General features: G+C 48.9%; 1 protein-coding gene across 3 annotated transcripts in view; it reads right to left on the reverse strand.

The window, feature by feature from the left end:
• The window catches only part of LOC112263642 (CD276 antigen), an 86528-nt gene that overhangs the window by 54355 nt on the left and 17562 nt on the right, over positions 1 to 14611 (reverse strand). For all 3 annotated transcript variants that reach the window (XR_006084718.1, XM_024440111.2, XM_024440110.2), the window contains exons 3-4: positions 8213 to 8563; positions 3939 to 4235 (exon numbers count right to left, since the gene is read on the reverse strand). Coding sequence is in view for 2 of the 3 variants with exons in the window: in XM_024440111.2 (XP_024295879.1) it covers positions 3939 to 4235; positions 8213 to 8563 (648 nt within the window). In the remaining variant the exon portion in view is untranslated. The remainder of the gene's footprint in view (positions 1 to 3938; positions 4236 to 8212; positions 8564 to 14611) is intronic.

The following is a 14611-nucleotide window of genomic DNA, read 5'->3' on the forward strand; positions in this document are numbered from 1 at the left end:
GGAGGATGGTAGTATAGCGAAGCAGGCTGGGGAGGCAGAGGAGGCAAATGAGGGAGAGGAGGCTGAGGAGGGAGAGGAGGCTGAGGAGGGACAGTAGGCTGAGGAGAGAGAGGAGGGAGAGGAGGCTGAGGAGGGACAGGAGGCTGAGGAGGGAGAGGAGGCAGAGGAGGGAGAGGAGGCTGAGGAGGGAGAGAGGAGGCTGAAGAGTGACAGGAGGGAGAGAGGAGGTTGAGGAGGCTGAGGAGAGAGAGAGGAGGCTGAGGAGGGACAGGAGGCTGAGGAGGGACAGGAGGCTGAGGAGGGAGAGGAGGCAGAGGAGGCAAAGGAGGGAGAGGAGGCTGATGAGGGACAGGAGGCTGAGGAGGGAGAGAGGAGGCTGAGGAGGGATATGGGGCTGAGGAGGGACAGGAGGCTGAGGAGGGAGGACAGGAGGCTGAGGAGGGAGGAGGCTGAGGAGGGAGAGGAGGCAGAGGAGGCAAAGGAGGGAGAGGAGGCTGATGAGGGACAGGAGGCTGAGGAGGGAGAGAGGAGGCTGAGGAGGGAGATGGGGCTGAGGAGGGACAGGAGGCTGAGGAGGGAGAGAGGAGGGACAGGAGGCTGAGGAGGGAGAGAGGAGGTTGAGGAGGCTGAGGAGGGAGAGAGGAGGCTGAGGAGGTAGATGGGGCTGAGGAGGAGAGAGAGGACGCTGAGGAGGGAGAGGAGGCTGAGGAGGGAGAGAGGAGGGAGAGGAGGCTGAGGAGGGAGAGGAGGCTGAGGAGGCAGAGAGGAGGCTGAGGAGGCAGAGAGGAGGCTGAGGAAGGAGATGAGGCTGAGGGGACTGAGGAGGCAGAGAGGAGGCTGAGGAGGGAGGCAACCTGCCTGGGTTCATACAAGGGCTGCTGCAGCTGCTGCCTCTTGTCATCGTCCTTGGACGCTGGATGCCAGGCATCTCTTTGTGTCTGTTCCAAGTTGGATCCTACTGTATCCTGTTGCTACATCCATCAATATCCTACTACCAAAACACATAGTTGTCTCTCTCCCAACAGCTGTTGAACCAACACATGATACGGTCATTTAGGGCTCAAGCCTGACATGACCTCTTCTAACCTGCACTGAGATATTTCAGTTGTAAATGGCAGTATTGTGTATGTAGTATTTCGCCAGGCAGGTGTTGTGTCGTGGGGGAGGTACTACTGTTAACAGTGGTGCTAATGATGATGTCATGGTTCACAAGCATAACTTCTTAACCCATACAGTCTCAACACATGGCTTCACACGCGCCCCACACACTGTTCGGTGCAGTTAGGGGTTCATTTTCTCCAAATTAACCTTGTCAAACTATTTCTTTTCCCAGGGGGAGAGTTGTATTACTATTGTAATTTTCAATCAGAGATTGAGGAAATTGTGACATTTTTATGTGCTTATTCTCTCTCCCCAATCTCTCTCCCTCTCTCCTTCTCTCCCTGCTTCCTCTCTCTCTCTCCCTCTCTTTCTCTCTCTCTTCCTCTCTCTCTCTCTCTCTCCTTCTCTCCCTCCCTTCCTCCTCTCTCTTCCTCTCTCTCTCTCCCTCTCTCCTTCTCTCCCTCCCTTCCTCTCTCCTTCGCTCCCTCCCTTCCTCTCTCTCCCTCTCTCCTTCTCTCCCTCCCTTCCTCTCTCTCTCTCTCCCCTATTGGGTGGGGAATAGTCCATTTGGAATCTTAAGCAGATTTCACCCCTCCCTATAATAGGATTCTCAGTCTGGTGTGTGGTGGGTGCAGTGCTGTGATTATCCAGTATATTTACTATATAAACTCTGCTGGGCACACACTCAGAACAGTTCTGCTAGGTCAAAATTAATTACAGAAGTGGTTAAGCATACAGCAGCTGTTGTAAACAAATGCAAATACATTTTCATATCAAACAAGCCCCTTGTATCTCGGCACACAAAAATAAATCTGCCACTTGTTTACGAACAAGTTAGGCCATCATCAAGCTGTGCTGGTTAGAGTAAGATAAATTAATATTCTCCAACTAGCCCCAGAGCGCTCAGATCCTGGCCACTCCATGGCTTTAATCAACAGCTTTGCAGCTTTGTCTCTTGGTTTGTTCCATCCTTTCCCTCGCTCTCTCTCTCTCTCTCTCTCTCTCTCTCTCTCTCTCTCTCTCCATCTCTCAATCTCTCTCTCATCCCTCAGCCTCTCTTTCTTCTTGGCCGGTCTATTCTCTTTCATAGGTTGCCTCCGTTATTCTCCGTAGCCTAGCCTTGTTTTTCTCAAGGACAGCTTCAGAGCGTGGGTAATTCCTTTATTTCCACCGAGCTGAACAGATCACTTTTCGTTATCAGCGGTTTTCTGCGCTCGGCACAAACTGTCTCTCTGTGGAGAACAAAGGCTTTCCACTAGTCTAACAGAACAGGTGTTCTGCTGGGTTTCGGGTTGGATGAGGAACAACTGCTCAGTCTGAGAGGAACTCTTCCTTGACACACAGACTGACGAAGATCACAACCATACCTAGTTCTCGATCCTTTCATACTGCTTCAGATCATCGGTCCTATGTCCATTTCCTCCTCTCCTCTGTCAGGATTCACCTCTATCTTCCCCATCACCTCTATAGATCTGGACCACTGAAATAACTCTATGATCTGAAACAGTTCACCGCCTGAGGCAACGTCTAGAATGCCTTAGACAGGCACCTAATCAGCCTTACGTTCTATATCAAACAGAGAGAGCATATCTATGCATATAAGCGTATCTATGTCCTTTACTAAAACCACAAGATGCAATAGTCTCTAGTAGTTCCACTTTTCTAAAGTCTACTGCAACATGTGCACAGTAATCGTACTGTGGGCTTAACAGCAACACTTGTTCACTCCTTCATGTCATGTCTCTTCCTACTGTGGATTTAGCAACATTGTAATACACCGGAGGCCTTGTCATGACTGTAGAGTGTGGAGCTGTGGAATAGGCCATCGGGGCTCAGGGCCCTGCCGGCCCCAGCAGCACGGAAACAGCAGTCATTTCCCAGCCCAGCAGAGCAGCACTCACTGACCTGACCTAACACACACACACACACACACACACACACACACACACACACACACACTCCCTGACCCGTGCTTAGGGTGACCTCCCCCTCCCTAGCTCTGCTCCAGCAGGTCCCGGCCACCTCTTCTTATTTATAAGCCATTTCACACAGCCCTGCTCCCATTAGAGAGCCAGTCTTGGCCAGTCTTGGCCCGTCAGACACACTAAACACTCCACACGCTAAACATCACGTACACCAGTAAGGCAGCCTGGGGACAGGGGGACAGGGACTGGGGATGGGACAGAGAAGATCCCAGGGCCACCACACAAGGCCACCACCCACACAGTCCAGGAAGAGATTACACCACTCACCCCAAAAGAGCAATGTAAACATATTGACCCACTTCCTGGTTGGCAGACATTGGCTGTAGCTTCAGCTGAGAGCCAGGCTAGAGCTGGGAGTCTGCTCTGTAGGCTGTACAACTGCTGAACCACCATTACTTCCATTTAGCTCTAATATTATTGTATATCCTTTATCACCTTCTAGCATCACCAAATGTCAGATGAGTAGTTATTTTAGTTTCATAGGAATCATCTGGGAAATAATGACCCACTGATGTGATTTAACGATGTGTGGAAACTGATGGTTAGGCTTATTGGAGCATAATTGAACATTTCATTATTTCCCTTCAGTTCTGTGGAGGTCTGAACAGCTAGCTGAAAATTCAAGGCATAACATTTGACTAGCGGATTGATTTACAAATGCATACAAGATTTTAATAGGCAGCTGTGCTCCTGTGTGACTGAAAACAAGATTATCCTGAACTGGCAACATTAAAACACTGTGGGAAGTCTCTGAATGTTAGCTGGTTTACTTTCCAGAGGCTAGGGCCTTCGTCAGGGAAGACAGACAGCAATGGGGAACACAGACACACAGATTCACATAGACACACACACCTGTGATGGTGACGGAGGCGTGGCCATCCTCACCCAATAATGGGTTGGTCAGTCTGCAGCTGTAAGTGCTATTGGGCTCCAGGGTGACAGTCAGGACACTGCGCATGCTGAACAGCCCCTCCTCATTGGCCACCAGGGAGGTGGTGACGTTGTCCGTCAGGTTGTGCCCGCCCCCATCCTGCCACAGTACGTCAGCCTCAGGGTAGCCACCGTACGCCACGCAGGTCAGCGCCACCTTGTCACCCGGCCGCAGGTTAGAGTCCGGCTCCAGGGTCACCAGAGGCTTGGAATAGGGGGCTGAGGGGGGAGAGAGGGGGAGAGAGGAGGGGAGAAGAACAGACACACACAGAATTTTTGCCAAGTCACCAGAAACTTGGAGTAGGGGGCTGAAGGGGTAGGGGGGAGCAGAGATATACAGAGTTTTAGTCAGATTATCAGCAGTGAGGGACACCTAGGGAACTGTTTGACATGATTCCCATTAAATTGTTAATTACATTTAGGGAGCTTAGCATAACATCGAGCTTAAGATCCCAGAGACATCATCTGCTGCATATCCTGGTGCTCCCTTCTGTCCTCCTCCATCTCCTCCCTGGAGAGAGCCACAGCTCTGAGCCAAGCCGCCTCACAATACAACGCAACCACCACAGCCTGGCCCGGCCCGGATGGCGGGCCTGGGGGAAATAGGCACGGCTCCGAGAATCTGGGACTGCTGTGCTCTGTTCAGGGGTTTGGCAGGAGGGGGCGGGCGGTGAGGAGGTGAGGGGGGTGAATCCTCAGCCTGGAATGAATTCACTGCTCTCCAATCCCCTGAGCTAAAACACAACCAGAGAGGCGGCGGGCAGAGAGAGGAGGCTATATTCCCTGAGCCAATCATAACACAGCAAACAATGGGGAGGACAGGGAGGGAGAAGAAGGAGATTAAATAACTTCATGCGGGTTGCCTTTTGAAAAGTGGGCTCTCTCGCTCTCTCTCTCAGCACTAAGACGGAATGTCAGCCTGCCACTAACCTCCCTGGCTATCCATTTGACTGACAGCCAGATTTCCACAGAGACCCGTCATTTTCTCAGAGCATTGTGGGAAGGGAGCTCTATGATGTTAACTGTAAATGCCAGCTAAAAATAATACATCTACGAATCGAATGCATGAAAAGGGGCCAATTTGTCACTGTTTCAGCGACTGTGTCATTTTTCCCCCTTTCTCTACCCAGACTAGCCAGCCAAGAGGAAACCTGTTGAACGTTAACTCTGCTTAATGCACATACATCCTTAGAGGAAAGGACCAATTTAACAACAAAACATGGAAATTAGTGGTGAGGGAGGGAGGAGTTCACCAACACTGTGTGTGAAGTCATAAAGAATCATTCTAAATAAAAGTGCACTCAGTTGTGATGATGGTCCTGTGATGGAACAACCACCTTCATCACCGAGCTGCTGGTAACAATCAATCTTGTCAGGAACTAATAATCAAAGCCGGTGATTGACCACAACTAGAGGACCACAATCAGAAAGTATCGACCAAACATGTTATTGTGCATCCCTGACGGAACTAAGTGTTTTATGACCAATTTCTGTGTTGTGTTAGGCATCGATCCTAAAGGTCTCGCATGATTATCAAAGAAGGGCCTGTGATGTGTGACCAAATTGCCCTCTAGTGGCCTCATGGGTGGAATTATTTCATAATTGATAAACATGAATTTTAAAAAATTCAAAAGGAAAATCCGGTGTTTCTATGTTAAACGGTTTTGTTATAATTCAGTCTTCTGTGATGGACAGTCGTGGCTAATAGTTTTGAGAATGACACAAATATGAATTTCCACAAAGTCTGCTGCTTCAGTGTCTTTAGATATTTTTGTCAGATGTTACTATGGAATACTGAAGTATAATTACAAGCATTTCATAAGTGTCAAAGGCTTTTATTGACAATTACATGAAGTTGATGCAAAGAGTCCATTTTTGCTGTGTTGACCCTTCTTTTTCAAGACCTCTGCAAACCGCCCTGGCATGCTGTCAATTAACTTCTGGACCACATCCTGACTGATGGCAGTCCATTCTTGCATAATCAATGCTTGGAGTTTGTCAGAATTTGTGGGGTTTTGTTTGTCCACCCGCCTCTTGAGGATTGACCACAAGTTCTCAATGGGATTAAGGTCTGGGGAGTTTCCTGGCCATGGACCCAAAATATTGATGTTTTGTTCCCCGAGCCACTTAGTTATCACTTTTGCCTTATGGCAAGGTGCTCCGTCATGCTGGAAAAGGCATTGTTCGTCACCAAACTGTTTCTGGATGGTTGGGAGAAGTTGCTCTCGGAGGATGTGTTGGTACCATTCTTTATTCATGGCTGTGTTCTTATGCAAAATTATGAGTGAGCCCACTCCCTTGGCTGAGAAGCAACCCCACACATGAATGGTCTCAGGATGCTTTACTGTTGGCATGACACAGGACTGATGGTAGCGCTCACCTTGTCTTCTCCGGACAAGCTTTTTTCCGGATGCCCCAAACAATCGGAAAGGGGATTCATCAGAGAAAATGACTTTACCCCAGTCCTCAGCAGTCCAATCCCTGTACCTTTTGCAGAATATCAGTCTGTCCCAGATGTTTTTCCTGGAGAGAAGTGGCTTCTTTGCTGCCCTTCTTGACATCAGGCCATCCACCAAAAGTCTTCGCCCTCACTGTGCGTGCAGATGCACTCACACCTGCCTGCTGCCATTCCTGAGCAAGCTCTGTACTGGTGGTGCCCCGATCCCGCAGCTGAATCAACTTTAGGAGACGGTCCTGGCACTTGCTGGACTTTCTTGGGCACCCTGAAGCCTTTTTCACAACAATTGAACCGCTCTCCTTGAAGTTCTTGATGATCCGATAAATGGTTGATTTAGGTTCAATCTTACTGGCCCAATATCCTTGCCTGTGAAGCCCTTTTTGTGCAAAGCAATGATGACGGCACGTGTTTCCTTACAGGTAACCATGGTTGCAGAGGAAGTACAATGATTCCAAGCGTCACCCTCCTTTTGAAGCTTCCAGTCTGTTATTCGAACTCAATCAGCATGACAGAGTGATCTCCAGCCTTGTCCTCGACAACACTCACACCTGTGTTAACAAGAGAATCACTGACATGGTGTCAGATGGTCCTTTTATGGCAGGGCTGAAATGCAGTGGAAATGTTTTTGGGGGATTCAGTTCATTTGCATGGCAAAGAGGGACTATGCAATTAATTGCAATTCATCTGATCACTCTTCATAACATTCTGGAGTATATGCAAATTGCCATCATACAAACTGAGGCAGCAGACTTTGTGATAATTAATATTTGAGTCATTCTCAAAACATTTGGCCACGACTGTATATAAAGTGTAATATTGGGATGCAAACTCAAAATATAATACATTTCAACTCTATATCTGACATGGTACAGGTGTCTTCTTTTTTAAAGCCCATAACCATGAGTGAGAGGTGTATACTTTTGTTTCAAAATAGATTTGCTTAAGACTCCCAAGAAACACTCTGTGTGACCCTCATTTAGCCCACTGCAGTAAAAGGTTAAAGAGGGGACTCTACTTCCTGCATGTGAAGCCCTTCAGGTGTCTCCTTCTCCTCACCTCCTTTTCAACCGTATTGGAGGAAACAAACCAAGATCCTCATCCTCCGACCCTCTTCTCCAATGTGTTTTCAGACAGGATTCGAGGAAAGATGTATGGAGAAAGATGTGGTAGCTGCAGGCCAAGCATAGACTCATATCTCCCTATCTAACTTTGAGCACCAGTTGTCAGATCAGGTCACAGATCACTGCAGCTGTACATAGCCCATCTGTAAATAGCCCATCCAACTACCTCATCCCCATACTGTTTTTTTTTTGCTCCTTTGCACCCCAATATCTCTACTTGTACATTCATCTTCTGAACATCTATCACTCCAGTGTTTAATAGCTAAATTGTAATTATTTCACCACTATAGCCTATTTATTGCCTTACCTCCCTCATCTTATCTCATTTGCACATACTGTATATAGACTTTTATATTGTGTTATTGACTGTATGTTTGTTTATTCCATGTGTAACTCTGTGTTGTTGTTTGTGTTGCACTGCTTTGCTTTATCCTGACCAGGTCGCAGTTGTAAATGAGAACTTGTTCTCAACTGGCCTACCTGGTTAAATAAAGGTGAAACACATTTTTAAAATGGTTCAGCTTTCCCAGTCTGAAGTCGTTATTGTAAAACTTAAAAGAGAATGTGTTCTCAATGACTTACCCGGTTAAATAAAGGTAAAAAATGAACAGACTCACCTGCTACCTGGAGCAGTAGGGCTGCACTACCGTAGGCCTCCACCCTGACGAAGCAGGTGTAGCTACCCTCGTCGGCCACCCGGACCCCCCTCAAGAGGAGCGAGGTGTTGCCCGTGCCCAGCTGGGAGGGGTACAGGCTGGTGCGGTTGGCATAGCGCTCTCCCTGGTCTGCCAGCTGGTCCTGGCTAGCCCAGTAGCTGTGCACAGTGCGCTTGGTGTCCGTCAGCTGCCAGAAGACACTGAGGTCAGACAGGTTGAAGGGAGAGGCGTGGCTGAAGGAACAGTTGAGAGTGGTGTCCATGCCGTACAGAGCAACCACTGGCAGCTCTGGGACTTGCACTTCTAGGACAGCTAGATAGGAGAGAGAGGAGAGAGAGTGAGTATGTCAATAACAGCAAACATAGACCTGTGTGTTTAGCCATGTAGTGGAGAGAGATGTCTAAATAAGCTTTAGGGAGATGAATGAACTGCAATAAAAAGGTAGCTCCTAAATATCCACTTGTAGCCAGTGGTGAGTTAATAATCTAGACAGTGGTCTGTCTGGTGAGAAAGAACACTCTCCATCTCTCTCCAGAGTGTACTGTCTCCCTCAACACAACACGGGGCTAAGCTGCTCAATGGTGAGTGTGATTTGTTTTGTTTTAATGCGGAAACCCTCCTTAAGGCATCTGATCTCCACATTGCTTGTCTAGACTGGACGCTTCTCTCCTCTCCTCTCCTCTCCTCTCCTCTCCTCTCCTCTCCTCTCCTCTCCTCTCCTCTCCTCTCCTCTCCTCTCCTCTCCTCTCCTCTCCTCTCCTCTCCTCTCCTCTCCTCTCCTGTCCTCTCTGCAGCCAAAAGCAGGCTTTGCATAATCATTCTGGCTTAGTAGCCATCTCAAACACCACAGAGAGAGGAGGCTACAGCTAAACCATTCACAACGTATTCCTGTCTCCACTTCTACAGGTCTGGTTGTGTGATGAACATCAGGACAGAAAAAGCCATTCCAACACCTGGAATCCCCCTGAATCTAGTGTGATGCATCCTATACTAGACTGCTGCTATTCTTTATGAGAACCTCTTCTGTATTCGTGTCTTTCAGATTTAATAACAATCACACACTTATGAATGAAATAATTGTGATTGAGGTGTAACAATTGATTTCCCAATTATCAACAAACAACACTTTCATCCAAGTGCAATCCGTGGATGAGGACGCTCAGTCAAGGCAAAGATATTTTGGTAGACACATAGCCAAACCTCACAGGAGAGACCCCACATTCACCAATATGCCCCTGCTCATCTATAGGCACACTGCCACCTGCTGGATCTTCATGTAACTACAGGCCAGAGGAAAAATTTGCCAACCTTTAACATCCAAAAATATACCATCCATAAAACCATGGAAACAGAAGAACAACAAGCCCCAGTAACTAACAAACACAAGAATGTAATTCTAGGTGATACACTACAGTTCCTCCCAACCCCTGTGAAAATCACATTACTGACAACACAGTGGTGTGATGTTTTTCTATAGCCCCATAATGTGACTACACTTCCTCTGCTGTGCCACAGCACAGTCGACAATCCAATCCAGTAATCATGGCATACCATTACAGTAGCAGGGTTTATTGTAGGGCTGTATGTCTGTCTACCAGACTAACGTTCTAGTAGTTTGTGCATGTGTGTTTTTGTGGTGCTTTCTGGGTAATGAATAGGCAACAGGCAGGACTGCAGCGGAAGTGACGACCCCCACAGAGGCATGCACACAGAGGAGGGAGGAGACACAGCAATTAGATCACTCCCAGAGCAGACCGGAATGACTCACTCCAATGGGTTCACAGAGGAGGAGAGAGAGGAGGGAGAGAGAGGTAAGAGGGAGGTAGGGGGAGAGAATGGGAGAGGGGAGAGACGGGGAGAGAGGGCAGAGAGGGGGAAAATGATGGACAAGAGGGGAGAGGAAGGAGAGTGAGAGGGCAGCTTTGAGCGTGCACTTAAAGATAATATCAGGAAACAAGCCAGGAGGGGAGAGCACTGCAGCCCATCACTAATCCCCTAACTCAGGACAGGGCCCAAGTCAGGCAAGAGATAAGTACTCATCCCTCTCTCCTTCGATCTCTTTCTCCCACCTTCTCTAACCAGTGACCCTCTTCTTGGTGCCAGTCTGGTGAGGGTGCAGCAGGAGATTGGGGCAGCATGTTAACACACTGACAGACCGAGAGCAGCAGGAGAGCACAGCGTTTCACATCCACTTCACTGCACCCAGAGGGGAGAGGCTGTTAGCTCTGACGTCATGGAAACTGTGAGTAAGCATCTGATGTCCTATTCCTTCAGAGGTGAAACACGGAGGGGGAAAACTGGTATTGTTTCTGCTTTTAACCTCTAGATATGTCCAACAAACACAACAACATACTGTAGTATTTGTGATAACTCCTTTGGTCTAGGGGGTTGTGGTTGAAAAAGTGTATTGTGAGAGGTGGTGTCTCCCTGTTTGAGGGAGGAGGGCTAAGGGCTCTCCCCGGCCCCCTGAGAGGCGATAAAGAGATGCTCAGAGCAGAGAGTGGTGGAGGGAGGGGACGGCAGGGCAGATTTACACCCTGCACTTTGTGTTTATGGGCCCGGCTCTGTTTGAGTGCCTGTGAGAGAGACAGAGCCGTGCACTTTCACAGCCGACATGAAATAAACTCATTAAAGCCCCGTGAGCGCTGGCTGGCACTCTTCCCTCAGAGCGGAGCGCCACGCAGGCAGACACGCAGGCAGGGAGGCAGAAAGACACGCAGAGAGACAGACAGACAGACAGACAGGCAGGCAGGCAGAAAGAGGCAGGGAGGGAGGGAGGGAAGGAGGGAGGGAGCAGGGAGGGAGGCAGGCAGGGAGGCAGGCAGCAGGGAGGGAGGCAGGGGGAAGGGAGGGAGGCAGGCAGGCAGCAGGGAGGGAGAGGCAGGCTGCAGGGAGGGAGGGAGGGAGGGAGGGAGGGAGGGAGGGAGGGAGGGGGAGGGAGGGGGAGGGGGAGGGAGGGGCAGTCAGGTAGGCAGGGCAAGCTAGCAATGGCCCTGTGGAATATTTACATCACTCACTCCCCTCAACCCCTCCACTCCCCTCAACCCTCCGCTCCCCTCATCCCTGGGCTGTCTCTTCAACCCCTCCACTCCCCTCATCCCTGGGCTGTCTCTTCAACCCCTCCGCTCCCCTCATCCCTGGGCTGTCTCTTCAACCCCTCCGCTCCCCTCATCCCTGGGCTGTCTCTTCAACCCCTCCGCTCCCCTCATCCCTGGGCTGTCTCTTCAACCCCTCCGCTCCCCTCATCCCTGGGCTGTCTCTTCAACCCCTCCGCTCCCCTCATCCCTGGGCTGTCTCTTCAACCCCTACCTCAACTCAACATAACAGTGATGCTGTCACTGGACCCTGGCTAGCCTAGTGCTAAACTCACCAGTACAGATGCAGCCTCAAGAGTAGTGATGGGGGTGCGAGGAATCTATATAGATTCATATCAGGATAGTAGTGTTTTCAGCACTTTTATTTCAAACCTATTTTTCACATGGCTCTCTCTCATTCCTCTGCAGCAGACACATGGTGAGCAATATGTTTGGACCATGGAATTATAATAAAATCACAGTATTGAATCGCAATACATATAGAATTGTGAGAATAGCAATACATATTGTATCGGCAGCTAAGTATCGAGATAATATCGTATCATGAGGTCCCCGGCAATTCCCAGCCCTACTCGAGAGCCACCCTGAACTTGTGAGCTTAGATGAATGGTTCGCTGCACGGATATCCCTGCTAGTACAGATTAGCCCCGGCTAGTGCTAAGCTAATATATACAGATGAGTGGGGCAGAGGGGCTGAGGGGCCTGCTGAGTGTGAAGCAGCATGGCAGGCATGGCAGGCAGCAGGCTGACAGGGGCTGGGAGGAGAACCACAGGCTTCATACATAGGCAGCTGACAAGGTGACACAACATGGCTCTTGGTAAACAAATTCCTTAGCCACAGCGGCAGTGACATCTCACCTCAGTCCTCCAGACGCACCCATGCACACACGCACGCACACACACACAGTCACACACACAAACAGGCAAATGCAGGCGCACACATACGCACACACCCATGCACGCACACACACACGCACGCACGCACACACACACACACACACACACACACACACACACACACACACACACACACACACACACACACACACACACACACACACACACACACACACACACACACACACACACACACACACACACACACACACACACACACACACACACACGGCAGAGGGCATTGTTATTCAGCTCAGTCCTGGCTCCTGACAGCTCCACAGCACTGTGAGAGCCAGACTGAGACACAGGGCATTCTGACACTACAATATCCACTGTCATAGTACTGCTACACAACAGACCGGTCCCAATCTCCGTGTTCAGTGACACCCACACACACCCACACAAACACCTACACGCAGGCACGCACAAACACATTAACATCTCACTCTGCTTGCGATCACTAAAGTTGAATTCACTCAGTTCAATAGAATGTACCCCCGTATCCACATCTAGTAGAATGCAACACATAGCCTACACATTCCGTGTTGATGTTCCATTCCTGTTCAGCTGACCCTGGTCAATGGAACACAACCCTAAACAGAAATACCTAAACCTGTAATAACCGGATCCCTTTAATGACCTGGGCTGTTAAACACAAGGGCTTCAATAAGACCACAGCTTCCATCTCCCTCCAGCTCCTGATACAATAACCCACACTGTTCAATAACCCTGGTTCATAACTGCTTCTCCAATAACAAACACAGAATAGAACTCGGCTTCAAATGAACTGTGCTTAATAACAGTGAACATCACCCACTAGGCCAATAGGCACCTTACACACAGGTTAAATGACCCCTGCTCGATAACAGACGGCAGAGCTGCCAGAACTACTGTTCATTAGAATACGTTAGGTACACATGTTCAGAGATATGGTAAAGCCCCTTTGTCGAACATGGCATAAAGGAACAGCCATGATAAGGGTGCACAGACATACATACACTGGAAGGCATATTTCGGCGGTAATATTGACTTAACTGAGTAAGCACACACAGGCAGTGTAGTTAGTGTTCTTTCTGGCTAAGTAGTGAGCTGCTTAAAAAGCTGTGGCAATAATGCCCCCATCAGGTGGTCAAAAGTACTGCAGCTTCAGACATGTTGGTCTTTGCACGAATGACCCACCTGAATAGCTAACGAACAGGAAGTTCACAGATGCTTAGTGCCCTATCACAACAGCTCTTCTTTCAGTAAATGTCGTTGTTCAAACACGCCAACTAAAGCCTTTCTTTAAAGCATTTCCAAGCCCAGAACCTTTCGAATATGTCCAAGGGAACACAAATAAAAAAGCAACATCTGGAATATATTGAGAGATGTAGTGGTAGTTTAGACACGGTCAGATTAACACTGCTCGGAATTATCACTCACGACACATAGAGAATCTATTCTAAAGCTGAGCCTTTCCTCCCGTCCTGCTCCTGAAAAAGAGACACAAAATGGAGGGGATTATGTAGGTCTCTGAGCATTGAATAATGGGGTCACTCATGACATTTACCAATTTAACACTGTCTCTCCATATCTGGGCTACAGTCATCACAGAGTGAAAGCCATCTCTGACTGTGAGAGATATATGAGGTGCAGATAGCTAGTGGAGCAGACAGGAGCTCAGGTTGCTTATTTTCAGCAACGTAATAAATCAAGATGCACTACACTTCCTTTCTCCTGACTCTGTCTGTCTATCTCTCTTTCTCCCGCTCTCATTTGTTGTTTATGCTCTCTCCATCGTCTTCTCTCCACAGACATGGCGGGCGGGTGCTTTATCAGGGGTAGCTGGTCTCATATCCCGTCAATAAGCTGTTAATGGGCTCTGACAGGCAGATAATGGGGGGCCAGTTGCAGAGGAGCTGCCTGGGAGATAAGGACAAGCCTAACCTTCCTCCACCACCTGCCTGAGAGAGAAGAGAGAGCACACACCTTGGGATGAGTATGAGGAGTGAGCCATAGGAGCAAATTCATCCCAGCAGGAGAGGGGGTGGGGTGGATTTGAGTTTGTGCAGCTTAATCCAAATGACTGGGGTTAAGGTGAGCCTATACGCTATGCATACGATTACAGAAGAGCCCAGCTAAGTTGATCAAACTGTATTATTGTAGAGGTGGCAAAGGTTTGGGTTCTAATCCCTCAGATAGACAAGTGTTTGATACCTGCTGGCCCTGGTAATAACCAAAGCCATGTCTGGGAGGGTAGAGCCCTTGCTCAAATTTCAGGCTGCGATTCTGTTCTGCCTTATGAAGGGGTTAGGGAGCAGTGGATGTACGCATTAATGCTGGTGGTTAAGGGGTGAAAGGGTCAGGGGCTGGGGCTATGTGTCTAGAT

The sequence above is a fragment of the Oncorhynchus tshawytscha genome, linkage group LG12, assembly GCF_018296145.1.
Source record: "Oncorhynchus tshawytscha isolate Ot180627B linkage group LG12, Otsh_v2.0, whole genome shotgun sequence".
Lineage (NCBI taxonomy): Eukaryota > Metazoa > Chordata > Actinopteri > Salmoniformes > Salmonidae > Oncorhynchus > Oncorhynchus tshawytscha.